The 21,042-nt window shown below is 47.1% G+C and overlaps 1 protein-coding gene across 1 annotated transcript in view; it reads right to left on the bottom strand.

Annotated features, from left to right (window-relative positions):
• LOC144489290 (calpain-3-like) overlaps window positions 1-21,042 on the bottom strand; it is a gene marked incomplete at both ends in the record, with an annotated part of 57,872 nt that overhangs the window by 744 nt on the left and 36,086 nt on the right. Inside the window, 5 exons of the mRNA XM_078207158.1 lie at window positions 434-502; window positions 1,906-1,942; window positions 3,689-3,897; window positions 8,699-8,710; window positions 12,997-13,160. Coding sequence (XP_078063284.1) covers window positions 434-502; window positions 1,906-1,942; window positions 3,689-3,897; window positions 8,699-8,710; window positions 12,997-13,160 — 491 coding nt within the window. The remainder of the gene's footprint in view (window positions 1-433; window positions 503-1,905; window positions 1,943-3,688; window positions 3,898-8,698; window positions 8,711-12,996; window positions 13,161-21,042) is intronic.

Below are 21,042 nucleotides of genomic sequence, written 5' to 3'. Positions count from 1 at the left end.
GATTGGCCGTGCTAAATTGCCCCTTAGTGTCCAAAGATGTCCAGGTTAGGTGGATTGGCCGTGCTAAATTGCCCCTTAGTGTCCAAAGATGTCCAGGTTAGGTGGATTGGCCGTGCTAAATTGCCCCTTAGTGTCCAAAGATGTGCAGGTTAGGTGGATTGGCCATGCTAAATTGCCCCTTAGTGTCCAAAGATGTACAGGTTAGGTGGATTGGGCATGCTAAATTGTCCCTTAGTGTCTAAATATTTGTAGGTTAGGTGGATTGGCCATGCTAAATGTGTGGGGTTACAGGGCTAGCGTGGGCAAGCTCTGTCAGAAGAGTTGGTGCAGACTTGATGGGCTGAATGGCCTCCTTCTGCACTGCAGTGATTCAATTCTATTTTTATAATCTAAAGGATTAACCCAGCAGTCACCTCCACAGGGAACCATGTACCTGGTTTTCAGCATTTTCTAGGGCGTTCAACAGAGTGGTGTTGGGAGCATCAACCTCTGTCCAGGTAACCTGAAAAAAAAACAGGAAAAGGCAGAAATTTAAGTAAAATTAACTCCAAAATTCAGAAACCTGCCAAGGACTGCAACTGAATCAGAGATTGTGGAACGAAAGGGGGGTTAGCAAGTGCACACATCCCTCACTGTGCAGGCCGGAGCCTGTCGCTGTGGAGGCCGGAGCCTGTTGTTGTGGAGGCCGGAGCCTGTCGCTGTGGAGGCTGGAGTCCGTCGTTATGGAGGCCGGAGCCTGTTGTTGTGGAGGCCGGAGCCTGTCACTGTGCAGGCCGGAGCCTGTCACTGTGCAGGCCGGAGTCCGTCGTTATGGAGGCCGGAGCCTGTTGTTGTGGAGGCCGGAGCCTGTCGCTGTGCAGGCCGGAGTCCGTCGTTATGGAGGCTGGAGCCTGTTGTTGTGGAGGCCGGAGCCTGTCACTGTGGAGGCCGGAGTCTGTTGCTGTGGAGGCCGGAGCCTGTCGCTGTGGAGGCCGGAGCCTGTTGCGGTGGAGGCCGGAGCCTGTCGCTGTGGAGGCCGGAGCCTGTCGCTGTGGAGGCCGGAGTCCATCGTTATGGAGGCCGGAGCCTGTCGCTGTGGAGGCCGGAGCCTGTTGTTGTGGAGGCCGGAGCCTGTCGCTGTGGAGGCCGGAGCCTGTTGCTGTGGAGGCCGGAGCCTGTCGCTGTGGAGGCCGGAGCCTGTTGTTGTGGAGGCCGGAGCCTGTCGCTGTGCAGGCCGGAGCCTGTTGCTGTGCAGGCCGGAGTCCGTCGTTATGGAGGCCGGAGTCCGTCGTTATGGAGGCCAGAGCCTGTCACTGTGGAGGCTGGAGCCTGTTGTTGTGGAGGCCGGAGTCCATCGTTATGGAGGCCGGAGCCTGTTGTGGACAGCGAGATTCAAGAGTCGCAGAAATTTCAATCTGAACCCAGGTGGTGAAGCCTCTCAATGGAGCACGTGGAAAATCTCCCTGAGGCTTCAACCCAACGCTGAGGTTTAAGATCATTAATGAGGACAGTACAGAGGGAGCCTTACTCTGTATCTAACCCCGTACTATACCTGTCCTGGGAGTGTTTGATGGGGGACAGTGTAGAGGGAGCCTTACTCTGTATCTAACCCTGTGCTGTACCTGTCCTGGGAGTGTTTGACAGGGACAGTGTAGAGGGAGCCTTACTCTGTATCTAACCCTGTGCTGTACCTGTCCTGGGAGTGTTTGATGGGGGACAGTGTAGAGGGAGCCTTACTCTGTATCTAACCCTGTGCTGTACCTGTCCTGGGAGTGTTTGATGGGGACAGTGTAGAGAGAGCTTTACTCTGTATCTAACCCGGTGCTGTACCTGTCCTGGGAGTGTTTGATGGAAATTCCAGATGGACTGGAGCAAATCCAAGCCCAGGCCTGGAGATGCTGAGTGGGAAGTCGCTCTAATATTTACCTCGGTGTTGAAGGCAGCTGTCGTGGTGCTGTTCTCCCTGAAACACAAAAACCGATGAGTTAAAACAGTGGAAATGCCGAAGGAAGCCGACGACAGTAACTATCTGACAGAGGGTGAGAGGAACTCTTGCCTTTTATACATAGAATCTACACTCATAAATGTCTCTGTTGGTATTCAGTGTGTCTCCAATCAGTCGAGAGTTGTCACAGAATCCCTACAGTGCGGAAGCAGACCATTTGGCCCATCGTGTCTGCGCTGACAACAATCCCACCCAGGCCCTATCCCCATAACCCCATGTACTTTCCATGACACTAAGGGACAATTTAGCATGGCCAATCCACCTAACCCGCACATCTTTGGACACTAAGGGGCAATTTAGCATGGCCAATCCACCTAACCTGCACATCTTCGGACACTAAGGGGCAATTTAGCATGGCCAATCCACCTAACCTACACATCTTTGGACACTAAGGGGCAATTTAGCATGGCCAATCCACCTAACCTGCACATCTTTGGACACTAAGGAGCAATTTAGCATGGCCAATCCACCTAACCTGCACATCTTTGGACACTAAGGGGCAATTTAGCATGGTCAATCCACCTAACCGACACACCTTTGGACATGAAGGGGCAATTTAGTGTGGGCAATCCAGTAAACTGCACATTTTAAGACACTAGGGAGTAATTTAGCATGGCCAATCCCCCTATCCTGTACATCTTTGGACACCAAGGGCAATTTAGCATGGCCAATCCACCTAAACTGCACATTTTAGGACACTAGGGGGCAATATAGCATGGCCAATCCACCTAACCTGCACATCTTTGGACACTAAAGGACAATTTAGCATGGCCAATACACCTAAACTGCACATTTTAGGACACTAGGGGGCAACATAGCATGGCCAATCCACCTAACCTGCACATCTTTGGACACTAAAGGACAATTTAGCATGGCCAATCCACCTAACCTGCACATCTTTGGACACTAAAGGACAATTTAGCATGGTCAATCCACCTAACCGACACACCTTTGGACCCGAAGGGGCAATTTAGCATGGCCAATCCACCTAATCTGTGCATCTTTGGACACGAAGGGCAATTTAGCATGGCCAATCCACCTAACCTGCACACCTTTGGACATTAAGAGGCAATTTAACATGGCCAATCCACCTAACCCGCACATCTTTGGACACTAAGGGGCAATTTAACATGGCCAATCCACCTAACTTGTACATCTTTGGACACTAAGGGCAATTTAGCATGGCCAATCCAACTAACCTGCACATCTTTGGATACTAAGAGGCAATTTAACATGGCCAATCCAACTAACCTGCACATCTTTGGACACTAAGGGGCAATTTAACATGGCCAATCCAACTAACCTGCACATCTTTGGACACTAAGAGGCAATTTAACATGGCCAATCCAACTAACCTGCACATCTTTGGACACTAAGGGGCAATTTAATATGGCCAATCCACCTAACTTGTACATCTTTGGACACTAAGGGCAATTTAGCATGGCCAATCCACCATGTAAACTGCACATTTTAGGACACTAGGGGGCAATCTAGCACGGCCAATCCACCTTACCAATGCTCAATGGACCAAATGGCCTCTTCCTGCCATGTCGCGATTCTATTCCACCCAGGTTTTGCTCTGACCGAGAGGCAGTGGATGAATAATGAAGACCTGGGACTGGGTGCGTGCGTTAATTCACTGACATTCCGTGTGAGCGCAAAGTGTCTCCAATCCGACCCGAAGGGCTGACCTCGGTGCTGTACCTGGACACGTTGTTTCTCTTGGCAAAGATCCGCAGAAGGAATTCTCCCTCCTGGTTCCTCTTGAAGGTGGTGGGCACAATGACATAGTCACCGGGAGGAAGCTGGAAACGCCTGGCTACAGAACGGCTGTTGATGTAATTGCCCGACTGATAGGCTGGACGATTGTAGCGGAAGAACTTCTTGCCAATGCGGGAAGGCTGGATCCGAAACTGGAGAGAGGATGTGTGAGAGAATGTCAGCGAGAAAGCTCACACAGCAGAGCATTGCAATTACCCGTGACCACTTGGTTAAAAGTTTATTTACTAGTGTCACAAGTCGGCTTACAGTAACACTGCAATGAAGTTACTGTGAAAATCCCCCAGTCGCCACACTCCTGTTCGGGTAACACTGAGGGAGAATTTAGCACGGCCAATGCACCCTAACCAGCACGTCTTTTGGACTGTGGGAGGAAACGGGAGCACCCGGAGGAAACCCACGCAGACACGGGGAGAATGTGCAGACTCTGCACAGACAGTGACCCAAGCCGGGAAACGAACCCAGGTCCCTGGAGCTGTGAGGCAGCAGTGCTAACCACTGTGCCACCGTGCCAATCCACAATCCACTTGCATCCCCGTACCCATAACAGGCCTCAATTCATTCATGCCTAGCTTAACCCTGCACAATGGCAGCAGTGTTGATCCCGGGTATGGAGGTGTGCGGTGTGTTAGCTTTTATTGGGAGAGGGATTGAGTTTCGGAGCCAGGAGGTCATGTTGCAGCTGTACAAAACTCTGGTGCGGCCGCATTTGGAGTATTCTTCTGGTACAGTTCTGGTCGCCGCATTATAGGAAGGATGTGGAAGCATTGGAAAGGGTGCAGAGGAGATTTACCAGGATGTTGCCTGGTATGGTGGGAAGGTCTTATGAGGAAAGGCTGAGGGACTTGAGGCTGTTTTCGTTAGAGAGAAGAAGGTTAAGAGGTGACTTAATGGAGGCATACAAGATGATCAGAGGATTAGATAGAGTGGACAGTGAGAGCCTTTTTCCTCGGATGGTGATGGCTAGCACGAGGGGACATAGCTTTAAATTGAGGGGTGATAGATATAGGACAGATGTCAGAGGTAGGTTCTTTACTCAGAGAGTAGTAAGGATGCGGAATGCCCTGCCTGCAGCAGTAGTGGACTCGCCAACATTAAGGGCATTTAAATGGTCATTGGATAAACATATGGATGATATTGGAATAGTGTAGGTTAGATGGGCTTTAGATTGGTTTCACAGGTCGGCACAACATCGAGGGCCGAAGGGCCTGTACTGCGCTGTAATGTTCTATGTTCTGCTCCTACATCACATGGTGCTTCATCATGTGATTCCGCTCCCTCACTGAGCAGTGCCAGCACTGGGATTGTAGTGTTCGCACGCTTTGATTGGTGCCAGGGCTGGGTCCAAAACCGTGCCAGGATGCCCTGCCCAGCAAGCTACTGCCAAACTAATGCTGATGCCAGCTCCCCGGTGACTAACTTGCTCGTAACCAAGCCCATGAGGCAGTGTAGCCCAGGAGCTGGCACTGGGTTGGCAGCCTCTCGCAAGTTAGGCTGGCTCTGACTTCAGCGTTGGTGGGCCCTGCGGTCAGAGGGAGGCTGAGTGGCAGGAAAATGGCAGGAGGGGGCGAGGGAGGGAGGGGCAGGCATACATTTAAAGCTGGGCTTGATGGATTTTCGTTCTCTCAGGGAATTATGGGGTTGAAGCCCAAGATCAGCCATGATGGCGTTGAATGGCAGAATACATTTGACAGGCCATCTGGTCTAATCCTGCTCCTATTGCCTTCTCGTGTCCAGAAATGGTGTGTGACCAGTGACTGGGGCTATACACCCAACGTGGGACAGAGACATGTGGGTAGTAGATCAGCGGGTCTATTGAGATTGCCCCATTCAGTAGCAAGTGAGAATCCTGACCCCAGTCTTTCGCATGCATTGACAGTGATGTATAGCCTAGGGAGAGGCAATGGACCCCTCATCTGGCATCCGGAAATCCAGAAGGACCCATAAACCGGCTTCTGCCCTGGAAACTACAATCCCCCATCAGGCATTGCTGCCCGTCATCTCCTTGTGCTTTTAAAAAAAATGTTGGGGTTAGAAATAACCCTTATTCTTATGGGGATGGGAAGAGGAATCACTCAAAGCCTCAAGGTAAGCTTTGGATTTTGGTTTTTTTTGTGCAAATGGAGATGGAGGACCCAAAATCTGGAACATTCCCGAATCCAGAATGAATCCAATCCCAAACTTCCCAGATACGGGGTCCAGTACCTGCACAACAGGTCAGCCTGAGGGTTACCTCAGGATATCTTATACTGCATTCAAAGAAACTGAGGTGTATCGCACTATATATTGTGTCACATTTGAACTGTATGTGTGATCTGAGGGGGGGCCGGACAGACTGGGCTTGTTTCCACTGGAGTTTAGAAGAGTGAGTGGGGAGATTTGATTGAAGAGTATAAGATCCCGAACGGTATCAACAAGGTGGACGTGGAAAGGATGTTTCCTCTTGTGGGTGAGTCCGGAACTAGGGGAATCCCTACAGTACAGAAGGAGGCCCATCGAGTCTGCACCGACTCAGTGATAGAACATCTTGTCCACATCCTAACCCCGCCAATCCCCCTAACTTGCACATCTTTGGACACCAAGGGGCAATTTAGCATGGCCAATCCACATAACCTACACATCTTTGGTCACTAAGGGGCAATTTACCATGGCCAATCCACCTAACCTGCACATCTTTGGTCACTAAGGGACAATTTAGCATGGCCAATCCACATAACCTACACATCTTTGGTCACTAAGGGACAATTTAGCATGGCCAATCCACATAACCTACACATCTTTGGTCACTAAGGGACAATTTAGCATGGCCAATCCACATAACCTACACATCTTTGGTCACTAAGGGGCAATTTACCATGGCCAATCCACCTAACCTGCACATCTTTGGTCACTAAGGGACAATTTAGCATGGCCAATCCACATAACCTACACATCTTTGGTCACTAAGGGGCAATTTACCATGGCCAATCCACCTAACCTGCACATCTTTGGACACCAAGGGGCAATTTAGCATGGCCAATCCACATAACCTACACATCTTTGGTCACTAAGGGGCAATTTACCATGGCCAATCCACCTAACCTGCACATCTTTGGTCACTAAGGGACAATTTAGCATGGCCAATCCACATAACCTACACATCTTTGGTCACTAAGGGGCAATTTACCATGGCCAATCCACCTAACCTGCACATCTTTGGTCACTAAGGGACAATTTAGCATGGCCAATCCACATAACCTACACATCTTTGGTCACTAAGGGGCAATTTACCATGGCCAATCCACCTAACCTGCACATCTTTGGTCACTAAGGGACAATTTAGCATGGCCAATCCACATAACCTACACATCTTTGGTCACTAAGGGGCAATTTACCATGGCCAATCCACCTAACCTGCACATCTTTGGACACCAAGGGGCAATTTAGCATGGCCAATCCACATAACCTACACATCTTTGGTCACTAAGGGGCAATTTACCATGGCCAATCCACCTAACCTGCACATCTTTGGTCACTAAGGGACAATTTAGCATGGCCAATCCACATAACCTACACATCTTTGGTCACTAAGGGGCAATTTACCATGGCCAATCCACCTAACCTGCACATCTTTGGACACCAAGGGGCAATTTAGCATGGCCAATCCACATAACCTACACATCTTTGGTCACTAAGGGGCAATTTACCATGGCCAATCCACCTAACCTGCACATCTTTGGTCACTAAGGGACAATTTAGCATGGCCAATCCACATAACCTACACATCTTTGGTCACTAAGGGACAATTTAGCATGGCCAATCCACATAACCTACACATCTTTGGTCACTAAGGGACAATTTAGCATGGCCAATCCACATAACCTACACATCTTTGGTCACTAAGGGGCAATTTAGCATGGCCAAACCCCCCAAACTGCACATCTTTGGATCTAAGCGGCAATTTATCATGGCTAATTCACCTAGCTTGCACATCGTTGGACACTAAGGGGCAATTTATCATAGCCAATCCACCTAACCTACACATCTTGGACACTATGGGAACTTAGCGTGGCCAATCCACCTAACCTACACATCTTTGGACACTAAGGGACAATTTAGCATGGCCAATCCACATAACCTACACATCTCTGGTCACTAAGGGGCAATTTAGCATGCCCAAACCCCCCAAACTGCACATCTTGGGATCCAAGGGGCAATTTATCATGGCTAATTCACCTAGCTTGCACACCTTTGGACACTAAGGGGCAATTTATCATGGCCAATCCAGCGAACCTGCACACCTTTGGACTGTGGGAGGAAACTGGAGGACCCAGAGGAAACCCAGGAAGACACGGGGAGAATGTACAAACTCCACACAGTCAGTGACCCAAGGCCGGAATGGAACCTGGGTCCCTGGCGCTGTGAGGCAGCAGTGCTAACCACATGTGGTTTCATGGCATCAGTAGATTATTAATTCCAGATATTTTTCATTCAATTCTAATGCAAATATCTGCCGTGGCGGGATTCGAACCCGGGTCCCCAGAACATTAGCTGAGTTTCTGGATTAATAGTCTGGTGATAATATCACTAGGCCATCGCCTCCCCCTTGATAGAGAAATTGAGACAGTGGCGACAGAAAGTAGCTGTTACCGTTGTATGTGGAAGGATTGAGGACACTGATTTAACGCGATTAGCTTAACAACAGGCGACAGGAGGATATAATTTTTACGCAGCATGAGGTTAGGATCTGGAATTCATGTGAGTGTGCTGGAGACAGATTAAATCACGGCTTTCAAAGGGAAATGGGATAAATATTTGGAGGAAAACACTTCTCGGGGAGTGAGCAGACGCTGAATACACCCTGCACAGAGCCAGTGGCCGACTAGACGGGCTGAATGGTCTTCTGGTGTGTTGTAACCGTTTCATATTCAAGGCATTTTCGGGCCAGCTACATACCTTCTCCGGGATCTGTAAGAGAAAGACAGAGAGGTTAATGTCCCAACGAACAAACAGAAACCCCAACGATGTAACACACAGTATAATATGTACAGCTCCCTGTGTAACACACTGTGTAATAAATACAGCTCCCTGTGTAACACACTGTGTAATAAATACAGCTCCCTGTGTAACACACAGTGTAATAAATACAGCTCCCGGTGTAACACACTGTGTAATAAACACAGCTCCCTGTGTGAGAGACTGTATAATAAATACAGCTCCCTGGGTAACACACTGTGTAATTAATACAGCTCCCTGTGTAACACACTGTGTAATAAATACAGCTCCCTGTGTAACACACAGTGTAATAAATACAGCTCCCGGTGTAACGCACTGTGTAATAAACACAGCTCCCTGTGTAAGAGACTGTATAATAAATACAGCTCCCTGGGTAACACACTGTGTAATTAATACAGCTCCCTGTGTAACACACTGTGTAATAAATACAGCTCCCTGTGTAACACACTGTGTAATAAATACAGCTCCGTGTGTAACACACTGTGTAATAAATACAGCTCCCTGTGTAACGCACTGTGTAATAAATACAGCTCCCTGTGTAACACCCTGTGTAATAAATACAGCTCCCTGTGTAACACAGTGTGTAATAAATACAGCTCCCTGTGTAACACACAGTGTAATAAATATAGCTCCCTGTGTAACACACTGTGTAATAAATACAGCTCCCTGTGTAACACACTGTGTAATAAATACAGCTTCCTGTGTAACACACTGTGTCATAAATACAGCTCCCTGTGTAACACATTGTGTAATAAACACAGCTCCCTGTGTAAGAGACTGTATAATAAATACAGCTCCCTGGGTAACACACTGTGTAATTAATACAGCTCCCTGTGTAACACAGTGTGTAATAAATACAGCTCCCTGTGTAACACACTGTGTATTAAATACAGCTCCCTGTGTAACACACTGTGTAATAAATACAGCTCCCTGTGTAACACACTGTGCAATAAATACAGCTCCCTGTGTAACACTGTGTAATAAATACAGCTCCCTGTGTAACACAGTGTAATAATTACAGCACCCTGTGTAACACATTGTGTAATAAATACAGCTTCCTGTGTCACACACTGTGTAATAAATACAGCCCCCTGTGTAACACACTGTGTAATAAATACAGCTCCCGGTGTAACACACTGTGTAATAAATACAGCTCCCTGTGTAACACCCTGTGTAATAAATACAGCTCCCTGTGTAACACACTGTGTAATAAATACAGCTCCCTGTGTAACACAGTGTGTAATAAATACAGCTCCCTGTGTAACACACTGTGTATTAAATACAGCTCCCTGTGCAACACACTGTGTAAGAAATACAGCTCCCTGTGTAACACACTGTGCAATAAATACAGCTCCCTGTGTAACACTGTGTAATAAATACAGCTCCCTGTGTAACACAGTGTAATAATTACAGCACCCTGTGTAACACACTGTGTTATAAATACAGCACCCTGTGTAACACTGTGTAATAAATACAGCTCCCTGTGTAACACTGTGTAATAAATACAGTCCCCTGTGTAACACACTGTGTAATAAACACAGCTCCCTGTGTAACACACTGTGTATTAAATACAGCTCACTGTGTAACACACCGTGTAATAAATACAGCCCCCTGTGTAACACACCGTGTAATAAATACAGCCCCCTGTGTAACACACTGTGTAATAAACACAGCTCCCTGTGTAACACCCTGTGTAATAAATACAGCTCCCTGTGTAACACACTGTGTATTAAATACAGCCCCCTGTGTAACACACTGTGTAATAAACACAGCTCCCTGTGTAACACAGTGTGTAATAAACACAGCTCCCTGTGTAACACACTGTGTATTAAATACAGCTCCCTGTGTAACACCCTGTGTAATAAATACAGCTCCCTGTGTAACACAGTGTGTAATAAACACAGCTCCCTGTGTAACACCCTGTGTAATAAATACAGCTCCCTGTGTAACACAGTGTGTAATAAACACAGCTCCCTGTGTAACGCACTGTATAATAAATACAGCTCCCTGTGTAACACACTGTGTAATAAATGCAGCCCCCTGTGTAACACACTGTGTAATAAATACAGCTCCCTGTGTAACACACTGTGTAATAAATACAGCTCCCTGTGTAACACACTGTGCAATAAATACAGCTCCCTGTGTAACACTGTGTAATAAATACAGCGCCCTGTGTAACACAGTGTAATAATTACAGCACCCTGTGTAACACATTGTGTAATAAATACAGCTTCCTGTGTCACACACTGTGTAATAAATACAGCCGCCTGTGTAACACACTGTGTAATAAATACAGCTCCCGGTGTAACACACTGTGTAATAAATACAGCTCCCTGTGTAACACCCTGTGTAATAAATACAGCTCCCTGTGTAACACACTGTGTAATAAATACAGCTCCCTGTGTAACACACCGTGTAATAAATACAGCTCCCTGTGTAACACACTGTGTAATAAATACAGCTCCCTGTGTAACACACTGTGTAATAAATACAGCTCCCTGTGTAACACACTGTGTAATAAACACAGCTCCCTGTGTAACACTCTGTGTAATAAATACATCTCCCTGTGTAACACACTGTGTTATAAATACAGCACCCTGTGTAACACTGTGTAATAAATACAGCTCCCTGTGTAACACTGTGTAATAAATACAGTCCCCTGTGTAACACACTGTGTAATAAACACAGCTCCCTGTGTAACACACTGTGTATTAAATACAGCTCACTGTGTAACACACCGTGTAATAAATACAGCCCCCTGTGTAACACACCGTGTAATAAATACAGCCCCCTGTGTAACACACTGTGTAATAAACACAGCTCCCTGTGTAACACACTGTGTATTAAATACAGCTCCCTGTGTAACACCCTGTGTAATAAATACAGCTCCCTGTGTAACACAGTGTGTAATAAACACAGCTCCCTGTGTAACACACTGTATAATAAATACAGCTCCCTGTGTAACACACTGTGTAATAAATACAGCCCCCTGTGTAACGCACTGTGTATACAGCTCCCTGTGTAACACACTGTGTAATAAATACAGCTCCCTGTGTAACACTGTGTAATAAATACAGCTCCCTGTGTAACGCACTGTGTAATAAATACAGCTCCCTGTGTAACGCACTGTGTAATAAATACAGCTCCCTGTGTAACGCACTGTGTAATAAATACAGCTCCCTGTGTAACGCACTGTGTAATAAATACAGCTCCCTGTGTAACACACTGTGTAATAAATACAGCTCCCTGTGTAACACACCGTGTAATAAATACAGCTCCCTGTGTAACACACCGTGTAATAAATACAGCTCCCTGTGTAACACACCGTGTAATAAATACAGCTCCGTGTAACACACTGTGTAATAAATACAGCCCCCTGTGTAACACACTGTGTAATAAATACAGCTCCCTGTGTAACACTGTGTAATAAATACTGCTCCCTGTGTAACGCAGTGTGTAATAAATACAGCTCCCTGTGTAACACACTGTGTAATAAATACAGCTCCCTGTGTAACGCACTGTGTAATAAATACAGCTCCCTGTGTAACACACTGTGTAATAAATACAGCTCCCTGTGTAACGCACTGTGTAATAAATACAGCTCCCTGTGTAACGCACTGTGTAATAAATACAGCTCCCTGTGTAACACATTGTGTAATTAATACAGCTCCTGTATAACACACTGTGTAATAAATACAGCTCCCTGTGTAACACCCTGTGTAATAAATACAGCTCCCTGTGTAACACATTGTGTAATTAATACAGCTCCCTGTATAACACACTGTGTAATAAATACAGCTCCCTGTGTAACACCCTGTGTAATAAATACAGCTCCCTGTGTAACGCACTGTGTAATAAATACAGCTCCCTGTGTAACACACTGTGTAATAAACACAGCTCCCTGTGTAACACACTGTAATAAATACAGCTCCCTGTGTAACACACTGTGTAATAAATACAGCTCCCTGTGTAACACACTGTGTAATAAATACAGCTCCCTGTGTAACACACTGTGTAATAAATACAGCTCCCTGTGTAACGCACTGTGTAATAAATACAGCTCCCTGTGTAACACACTGTGTAATAAACACAGCTCCCTGTGTAACACACTGTAATAAATACAGCTCCCTGTGTAACACACTGTGTAATAAATACAGCTCCCTGTGTAACACACTGTACGATACACAGATCTCCCTGCGTTACACTTTGTTCTATCAATCAGTGTTGCTTTTACTCACCGCATAGACGGAAAACCCGATGTAAAGATAGTTGCTTTTATCTTTTTGCCGTCGATATTTCTGCAGGAGTTCCACGGCGATTGTGCAGGCTACCTGAGCGCTGTCTGGATCGTCATCTTGCTCCAGCAGCGTCAACCTGAACTGAGGGTTTATTGAGAACGTTGCTGGTGCAGCAGGTGGGGGGAAAACCAGGAGAGAAACAGAAAATAATGGTTGGTGACTCCACCAGACTTCACTTCAGCGGGAAACCTACCCAGACGCACGAGTGGTTAGGGTCTGGAGTGAGCTTGTTGGAGGCTGTAGACTCCCTGAAAGCAGCTGGAACATTACCAGGTGAATTTACCCAGCTCTTAGAACGGGCTGACATGTGCAGAGTGGGCTGAATGTCACCCGGTTGTTGGTGAACCCATCCTCTGAGTGTTGGCAGCCCTTAGCGATTGGCGCTCCTAGCCCCTGCCTAGTGACACAATGTTCCATCTCTGTCTACTCTTCAAGTGGAACCCCAAATGGACTAACCCTCCATTCTGTAACCTCACCTCCCTGAACTACTCCTCCAGGGATGGCAATGGCCAAGTGGTATTATCACCAGACTATTAATCCAGAAACTCAGCCAAGGTTCTGGGTTCGAATCCCGCCACGGCAGATGGTGGAATTTGAATTCAATAAAAAAAATCTGGAATTAAGAATCTACTGATGACCACGAAACCATTGTCGGAAAAACCCATCTGGTTCACTAATGTCCCTTTAGGGAAGGAAATCTGCCGTCCTTACCCGGTCTGGCCTACATAGAGTCATAGAATAGTATCACTATAGAAGGAGGCCATTCGGTTCATCGAGCCTGTACTGACCACAATCCCACCCAGGCCCTATCCCCGTAACCACACACATTTACCTGCTAATCCCCCGACACTCATGGTTAATTTAGCATGACCAATCCACCTAACCTGCACATCTTTGGACTGTGGGAGGAAACCAGAGCACCCGGAGGAAATCCACCCAGACACGGGGGAACAAGTAAATCCCACACAGACAGTCACCCGAGGCCGGAATTGAACCCAGGTCCCTGGTGATGCCCATGTCCCATGAATGAATAGTGTCACAAGTAGGCTTTCATTAACACCACAATGAAGTTACTGTGAAAATCCCCCAATCGCACACATTCGGCGCCTGTTCGGGTAACACTGAGGGAGAATTTAGCACAGCTGATGCACCTAACCAGCACGTCTTTCAGTGGGAGGAAACCGGAGCACCTGAGGGAAACCCACGCAGACACGGGGAGAACGTGCAGACTCTGCACAGACAGTGACCCAAGCTGGGAATTGAACCGGGGTCCCTGGTGCTGTGAGGCAGCAGTGCTAACCACTGTGCCGCTCAGAGCTGTACACAATTTTCCAGCTGAGGTCTAACTAGTGCCTGGTGTAAGCATAACTTGCTTGTTCCTGTACTCTGTTCCCTTATTAATAAAGCCCAGAATATTCGAAGCTTTAGTAACTGCTCTCTCCACCTGTCCTGCCACCTTTAATGACTTAATTGGTGGGATTTTCCAACCGTGCTTATCCCAAAATCAGAAAGTCCCGCCCGAGGTCAACAAACATTTGCATGGTCCGTGTCCCATAAGACATAGATTAGGCCATTCAGCCCATCGAGTCTGCTCCGCCATTCAATTATGACTGATATGATTCTCATCCCCATTCTCCTGCCTTTTCCCCGTAACCTCTGAACCCCTTATTGATCAAGAACCTATCTATCTCTTAAAGACACACATTGATTTGGCCTCCACAGCCCTCTGTGGCAAAGAGTTGCAGATTCACCACTCTCTGGCTGAAGAAATTCCTCCTCATCTCAGTTTTTAAAGGAGGTTCCTTCACTCTGAGGTTGTGCCCTCAAGTTCTAGTCTCTCCCACATCCTCTCCACATCCAGGCCTCTCAGTATTCTGTAAGTTTCAGTTAGATCCCCCTTCATCCTTCTAAACTCCAACGAGTACAGACCCACACTCCTCAACCGCTCCTCTTTTGACAAACCCTTCATTCCAGGGATCATTCTTGTGAACCCCCTCTGGACCCTTTCCAAGGCCAGCACATCCTTCCTTAGATACAGGGCCCAAAACTGCTCACAATACTATAAGAAGGATGTGGAAGCGCTGGAAAGAGTGCAGAGGAGATTTACCAGGATGCTGCCTGGTTTGGAGGGTCGGTCTTATGAGGAAAGGTTGAGGGAGCTAGGGCTGTTCTCTCTGGAGCGGAGGAGGCTGAGGGGAGACTTAATAGAGGTATATAAAATGATGAAGGGGATAGATAGAGTGAATGTTCAAAGTCTATTTCCTCGGGTGGATGGAGCTATTACAAGAAGAATCATAGAAATCATAGAAACCCTACAGTACAGAAAGAGGCCATTCGGCCCATCGAGTCTGAACCGACCACAATCCCACCCAGGCCCTACCCTCATATCCCTACATATTTTACCCGCTAATCCCTCTAATCTACACATCCCAGGACACTAAGGGGCAATTTTTTTTAGCATGGCCAATCAACCTAACCCGCACATCTTTGGATTGTGGGAGGAAACCGGAGCACCCGGAGGAAACCCACGCAGACACGAGGAGAATGTGCAAACTCCACACAGACAGTGACCCAAGCCGAGAATCGAACCCAGGTCCCTGGAGCTGTGAAGCAGCAGTGCTAACCACTGTGCTACCATGCCGCCCCAAGGGGGCATAACTATAGGGTTCATGGTGGGAGATATAGGAAGGATATCAGAGGTAGGTTCTTTACGCAGAGAGTGGTTGGGGTGTGGAATGGACTGCCTGCAGTGATAGTGGAGTCAGACACTTTAGGAACATTTAAGCGGTTATTGGATAGGTACATGGAACACACCAGGATGATAGGGAGTGGGATAGCTTGATCTTGGTTTCAGATAAAGATCGGCACAACATCGTGGGCCGAAGGGCCTGTTCTGTGCTGTACTGTTCGATGTTCTATGTTCTAATACTCCAAATGGTGTCTGGCCAGAGCCTTTACAACCTCAAAAGTACATCCCTGCTCTTGGATTCTAGCACTCTCGACATGACTGCTCACGTTGTATTTGCCTTCCTAACCGCCGACTGAACCCGCATGCCCCAACCGCTGCGATTCCCATGGAGAGCGGGGCGGGAAAATTCCGCCAGTGTCTTTGAATATTTTTAAGACGGAGCTAGGTAGGTTCTTGATTACCAAGTACAGGTTGATTCCGGAGTTGAGAGGGTTGGCTTATGAGGAGAGACTGAGTAGACTGGGGCTATACTCATTGGAATTCAGAAGAATGAGGGGGGGATCTTATAGAAACATATAAGATCATGAAGGGAATAGTTAAGATAGAAGCAGGGAAGTTGTTTCCACTGGCGGGTGAAACTAGAACTAGGGGCATGGCCTCAAAATAAGGGGGAGCAGACTTAGGACTGAGTTGAGGAAGAACCTCTTCACACAAAGGGTTGTGAATCTGTGGAATTTCCTGCCCAGTTGAGGCTACTTCATTGAATGTTTTTAAGGCAAGGATTTTTGAACAGTAAAGGAATTAAGGGTTATGGTGAGCGGGCGGGTAAGTGGAGCTGAGTCCACGAAAAGATCAGCCATGATCTTATTGAATGGCGGAGCAGGCTCGAGGGGCCAGATGGCCTACTCCTGCTCCTAATTCACCTGTTTGTTATGTATTCCTGTGTATGCCACGAAAGGATAAAGAATTTCTCCTCAGCACCCGCACTTGCAGGAACATCTGTCACAATCGAATGCAGGTTGGAGCCTGTTCAAGGAATGTAGCATTAACTGTTTGGTAAGAAGCGGCTGAAATTAAATGCAGAGAAGTGTGAAGTGATTCGCTTTGATCGGAAGGATGCAGATAGAAAACATAAAAGAAAGTCTGCGGCACAGTGGTTAGCACTGCTGCCTCACAGCACCAGGGTCCCAGGTTCAATTCTGGCCTTGGGTCACTGTCTGTGTGGAGTTTGCACGTTCTCCCCGTGTCTGCGTGGGTTTCCTCCGGGTATTCCGGTTTCCTCCCACAGTCCAAAGATGTGTGGGTTAGGTTGATTGGCCACGCTAAATTGACCTTAGTGTCAGGGGGATTAGCAGGGTAAATGCGTGGGGTTACGGGAATAGGGCCTGGGTGGGATTGTGTTCGGTGCAGACTCGATGGGCCAAATGGCCTCCTTCTGTACTGTAGGGATTCTATGAATCTAATTCAAAAGGGGGGCAGGGGCAGAGGGCCCTTATCTGAGGAAGGATGTTCTTGCTATAGAGGGAGTGCAGCGAAGGTTTACCAGGCTGATTCCTGGGATGGCAGGTCTGTCATATGAGGAGAGACTAAGTCGGTTAGGATTATATTCACTGGAGTTTAGAAGAGTGAGAGGGGATGTCATAGCAACTTATAAAATTCTAACAGGGTTAGACAGGGTAGATTCAGAAAGAATGTTCCCGATGGTGGGGAAGTTCAGAACTAGGGGGTCATAGTTTGAGGATAAGGGGTAAGCCTTTTAGGACTGAGGTGAGGAGAAATTTCTTCACGCAGAGGGTGGTGAATGTGTGGAATTCACTCCCACAGAAAGTAGTTGAGGCCAAAACGTAGTGTGATTTCAAGAAGAAATTAGAGAGAGCTCTTGGGGCCAAAGGGATCAAGGGATATTGAATTCGATGATCAGCCATAATCATAATGAACGATAGAGCAGGCTCGAAGGGCTGAATGGCCTACTCCTGCTTCTAGTTTCTATGTTTCTATGACCTGGGTGTATATATGCATAAACCACTGAAGATGACAGGACAGGTTGAAAGAATGGTTAGTAAAGCAAACAGTATGCTGGGCTGTATTAAAAGGGACTATGAGTACAAGAGCAAGCAAGCTATGTTAAATCCGTACAGAAACACTGGTTCAGCCTCTGCCAATTCTGGGTGCCACACTTTTGGAAGGTTGTGAAGGCATTGGAGAGAGTGCAGAAAACGATTCACGGGAATGGTTCCTGGGATAGCACTGCTGCCTCAGGGACCCGAGTTCGATTCCGGCTAGATGTGCGGGCTAGGTTGACTGGCCATGCTAAATTGCCTCTTAATGTCCAAAGATGTGTTGGTTAGGTGAATTGGCCATGCTAAATTGTCCCTTAACGTCCAAAGATGTGCAGGTTAGGTGGATTGGCCATGCTAAATTGCCCCTTAGTGTCCAAAGATGTGTAGGTTAGGTGGATTGGCCATGCTAAATTGCCTCTTAGTGTCCAAAGATGTGTAGTTTAGGTAGATTGGCCATGTTAAATTGCCCCTTAGTGTCCAAAGATGTGTAGGTTAGGTGAATTGGCCATGCTAAATTGCCCCTTAGTGTCCAAAGATGTGTAGGTTAGGTGAATTGGCCATGCTAAATTGTCCCTTAACGTCCAAAGATGTGCAGGTTAGGTGGATTGGCCATGCTAAATTGCCCCTTAGTGTCCAAAGATGTGCAGGTTAGGTGGATTGGCCATGCTAAATTGCCTCTTAGTGTCCAAAGATGTGCAGGTTAGTTGGATTGGCCATGCTAAATTGCCCCTTAGTGTTCAAAGATGTGCAGGTTAGTTGGATTGGCCATGCCAAATTGTCCCTTAGTGTCCAAAGATGTACAGGTTAGTTGGATTGGCCATGCTAAATTGCCCCTTAGTGTTCAAAGATGTGCAGGTTAGTTGGATTGGCCATGCTAAATTGCCTCTTAGTGTCCAAAGATGTTCAGGTTAGTTGGATTGGCCATGCTAAATTGCCCCTTAGTGTTCAAAGATGTGCAGGTTAGGTGGATTGGCCATGCTAAATTGCCTCTTAGTGTCCAAAGATGTGCAGGTTAGTTGGATTGGCCATGCTAAATTGCCCCTTAGTGTTCAAAGATGTGCAGGTTAGGTGGATTGGCCATGCTAAATTGCCCCTTAGTGTTCAAAGATGTGTAGGTTAGGTGGATTGGCCATGCTAAATTGCCCCTTAGTGTTCAAAGATGTGCAGGTTAGGTGGATTGGCCATGCTAAATTGCCCCTTAGTGTTCAAAGATGTGCAGGTTAGGTGGATTGGCCATGCTAAATTGCCCCTTAGTGTTCAAAGATGTACAGGTTAGGTGGATTGGCCATGCTAAATTGCCTCTTAGTGTCCAAAGATGTGCAGGTTAGGTGGATTGGCCATGCTAAATTGCCCCTTAGTGTTCAAAGATGTACAGGTTAGGTGGATTGGCCATGCTAAATTGCCTCTTAGTGTTCAAAGATGTGCAGGTTAGGTGGATTGGCCATGCTAAATTGCCTCTTAGTGTCCAAAGATGTGCAGGTTAGGTGGATTGGCCATGCTAAATTGCCTCTTAGTGTCCAAAGATGTGCAGGTTAGGTGGATTGGCCATGCTAAATTGCCCCTTAGTGTCCAAAGATGTGCAGGTTAGGTGGATTGGCCATGCTAAATTGCCCCTTAGTGTCCAAAGATGTGCAGGTTAGGTGGATTGGCCATGCTAAATTGCCTCTTAGTGTCCAAAGATGTGCAGGTTAGTTGGATTGGCCATGCTAAATTGCCCCTTAGTGTTCAAAGATGTGCAGGTTAGTTGGATTGGCCATGCCAAATTGTCCCTTAGTGTCCAAAGATGTACAGGTTAGTTGGATTGGCCATGCTAAATTGCCCCTTAGTGTTCAAAGATGTGCAGGTTAGTTGGATTGGCCATGCTAAATTGCCTCTTAGTGTCCAAAGATGTTCAGGTTAGTTGGATTGGCCATGCTAAATTGCCCCTTAGTGTTCAAAGATGTGCAGGTTAGGTGGATTGGCCATGCTAAATTGCCTCTTAGTGTCCAAAGATGTGCAGGTTAGTTGGATTGGCCATGCTAAATTGCCCCTTAGTGTTCAAAGATGTGCAGGTTAGGTGGATTGGCCATGCTAAATTGCCCCTTAGTGTTCAAAGATGAGCAGGTTAGGTGGATTGGCCATGCTAAATTGCCCCTTAGTGTTCAAAGATGTACAGGTTAGGTGGATTGGCCATGCTAAATTGCCTCTTAGTGTCCAAAGATGTGCAGGTTAGGTGGATTGGCCATGCTAAATTGCCCCTTAGTGTTCAAAGATGTACAGGTTAGGTGGATTGGCCATGCTAAATTGCCTCTTAGTGTTCAAAGATGTGCAGGTTAGGTGGATTGGCCATGCTAAATTGCCCCTTAGTGTCCAAAGATGTGCAGGTTAGGTGGATTGGCCGTGCTAAATTGCCTCTTAGTGTCCAAAGATGTGCAGGTTAGGTGGATTGGCCATGCTAAATTGCCCCTTAGTGTCCAAAGATGTGCAGGTTAGGTGGATTGGCCATGCTAAATTGCCTCTTAGTGTCCAAAGATGTGCAGGTTAGGTGGATTGGCCATGCTAAATTGCCTCTTAGTGTCCAAAGATGTGTAGGTTAGTTGGATTGGCCATGCTAAATTGCCTCTTAGTGTCCAAAGATGTGCAGTTTAGGTGGATTGGCCATGCTAAATTGTCCCTTAGTGTCAGAGAGATTATCAGGATACACACGTAGGGTTATGGGAATAAGACCTGGGTGGAATTGTGGTCGGTGCAGGCTCGATGGGCCGAATGGCCTCTTTCTGCACCGTCGGGATTCTATGATAAGGTAACTCCAGTTACGAAGACAGATTGGAGAAGTTGGGATTGTTCTCCTTGGAGAAGGTTCGAGAGGGGATTCGATTGAGGTGTTCACATCATGGGCGGGGGGAGGGAGGGGGGGGAGGAGGTGTGCGGGGTGGGACAGAGTCGAGAGGGAGAGACTGTTCTTCACTGGCGGGAGGGCCCAGAACGCGAGAGAGACAGAAGGAAGGGATTTGGCGAATGGCGATGCGAGGAGAAACCTTTCCACTCGGTGAGTGGCTGGGATCGGGAATGGCTGCCCGAGGGCGTGGGGGAGGCAGGTGAGAGAATTCGAGAATTTTATTAATTGAAACTTTGAACTTGATCATGGATAAAGATAGATCTGGTCCTCGGGTTGAGGTTCTAAACTGGAAAAAGGCCAAATTTGAAGAAATGAGAAAGGATCGAAAAAGCGTGGATTGGGACAGGCTGTTCTCTGGC

This window comes from Mustelus asterias, unplaced genomic scaffold (assembly GCF_964213995.1).
Source record: "Mustelus asterias unplaced genomic scaffold, sMusAst1.hap1.1 HAP1_SCAFFOLD_2097, whole genome shotgun sequence".
NCBI lineage: Eukaryota > Metazoa > Chordata > Chondrichthyes > Carcharhiniformes > Triakidae > Mustelus > Mustelus asterias.
The sequence above is the reverse complement of the archived record's forward strand: the minus strand, read 5'-3'. Positions and strand labels throughout refer to the sequence as shown.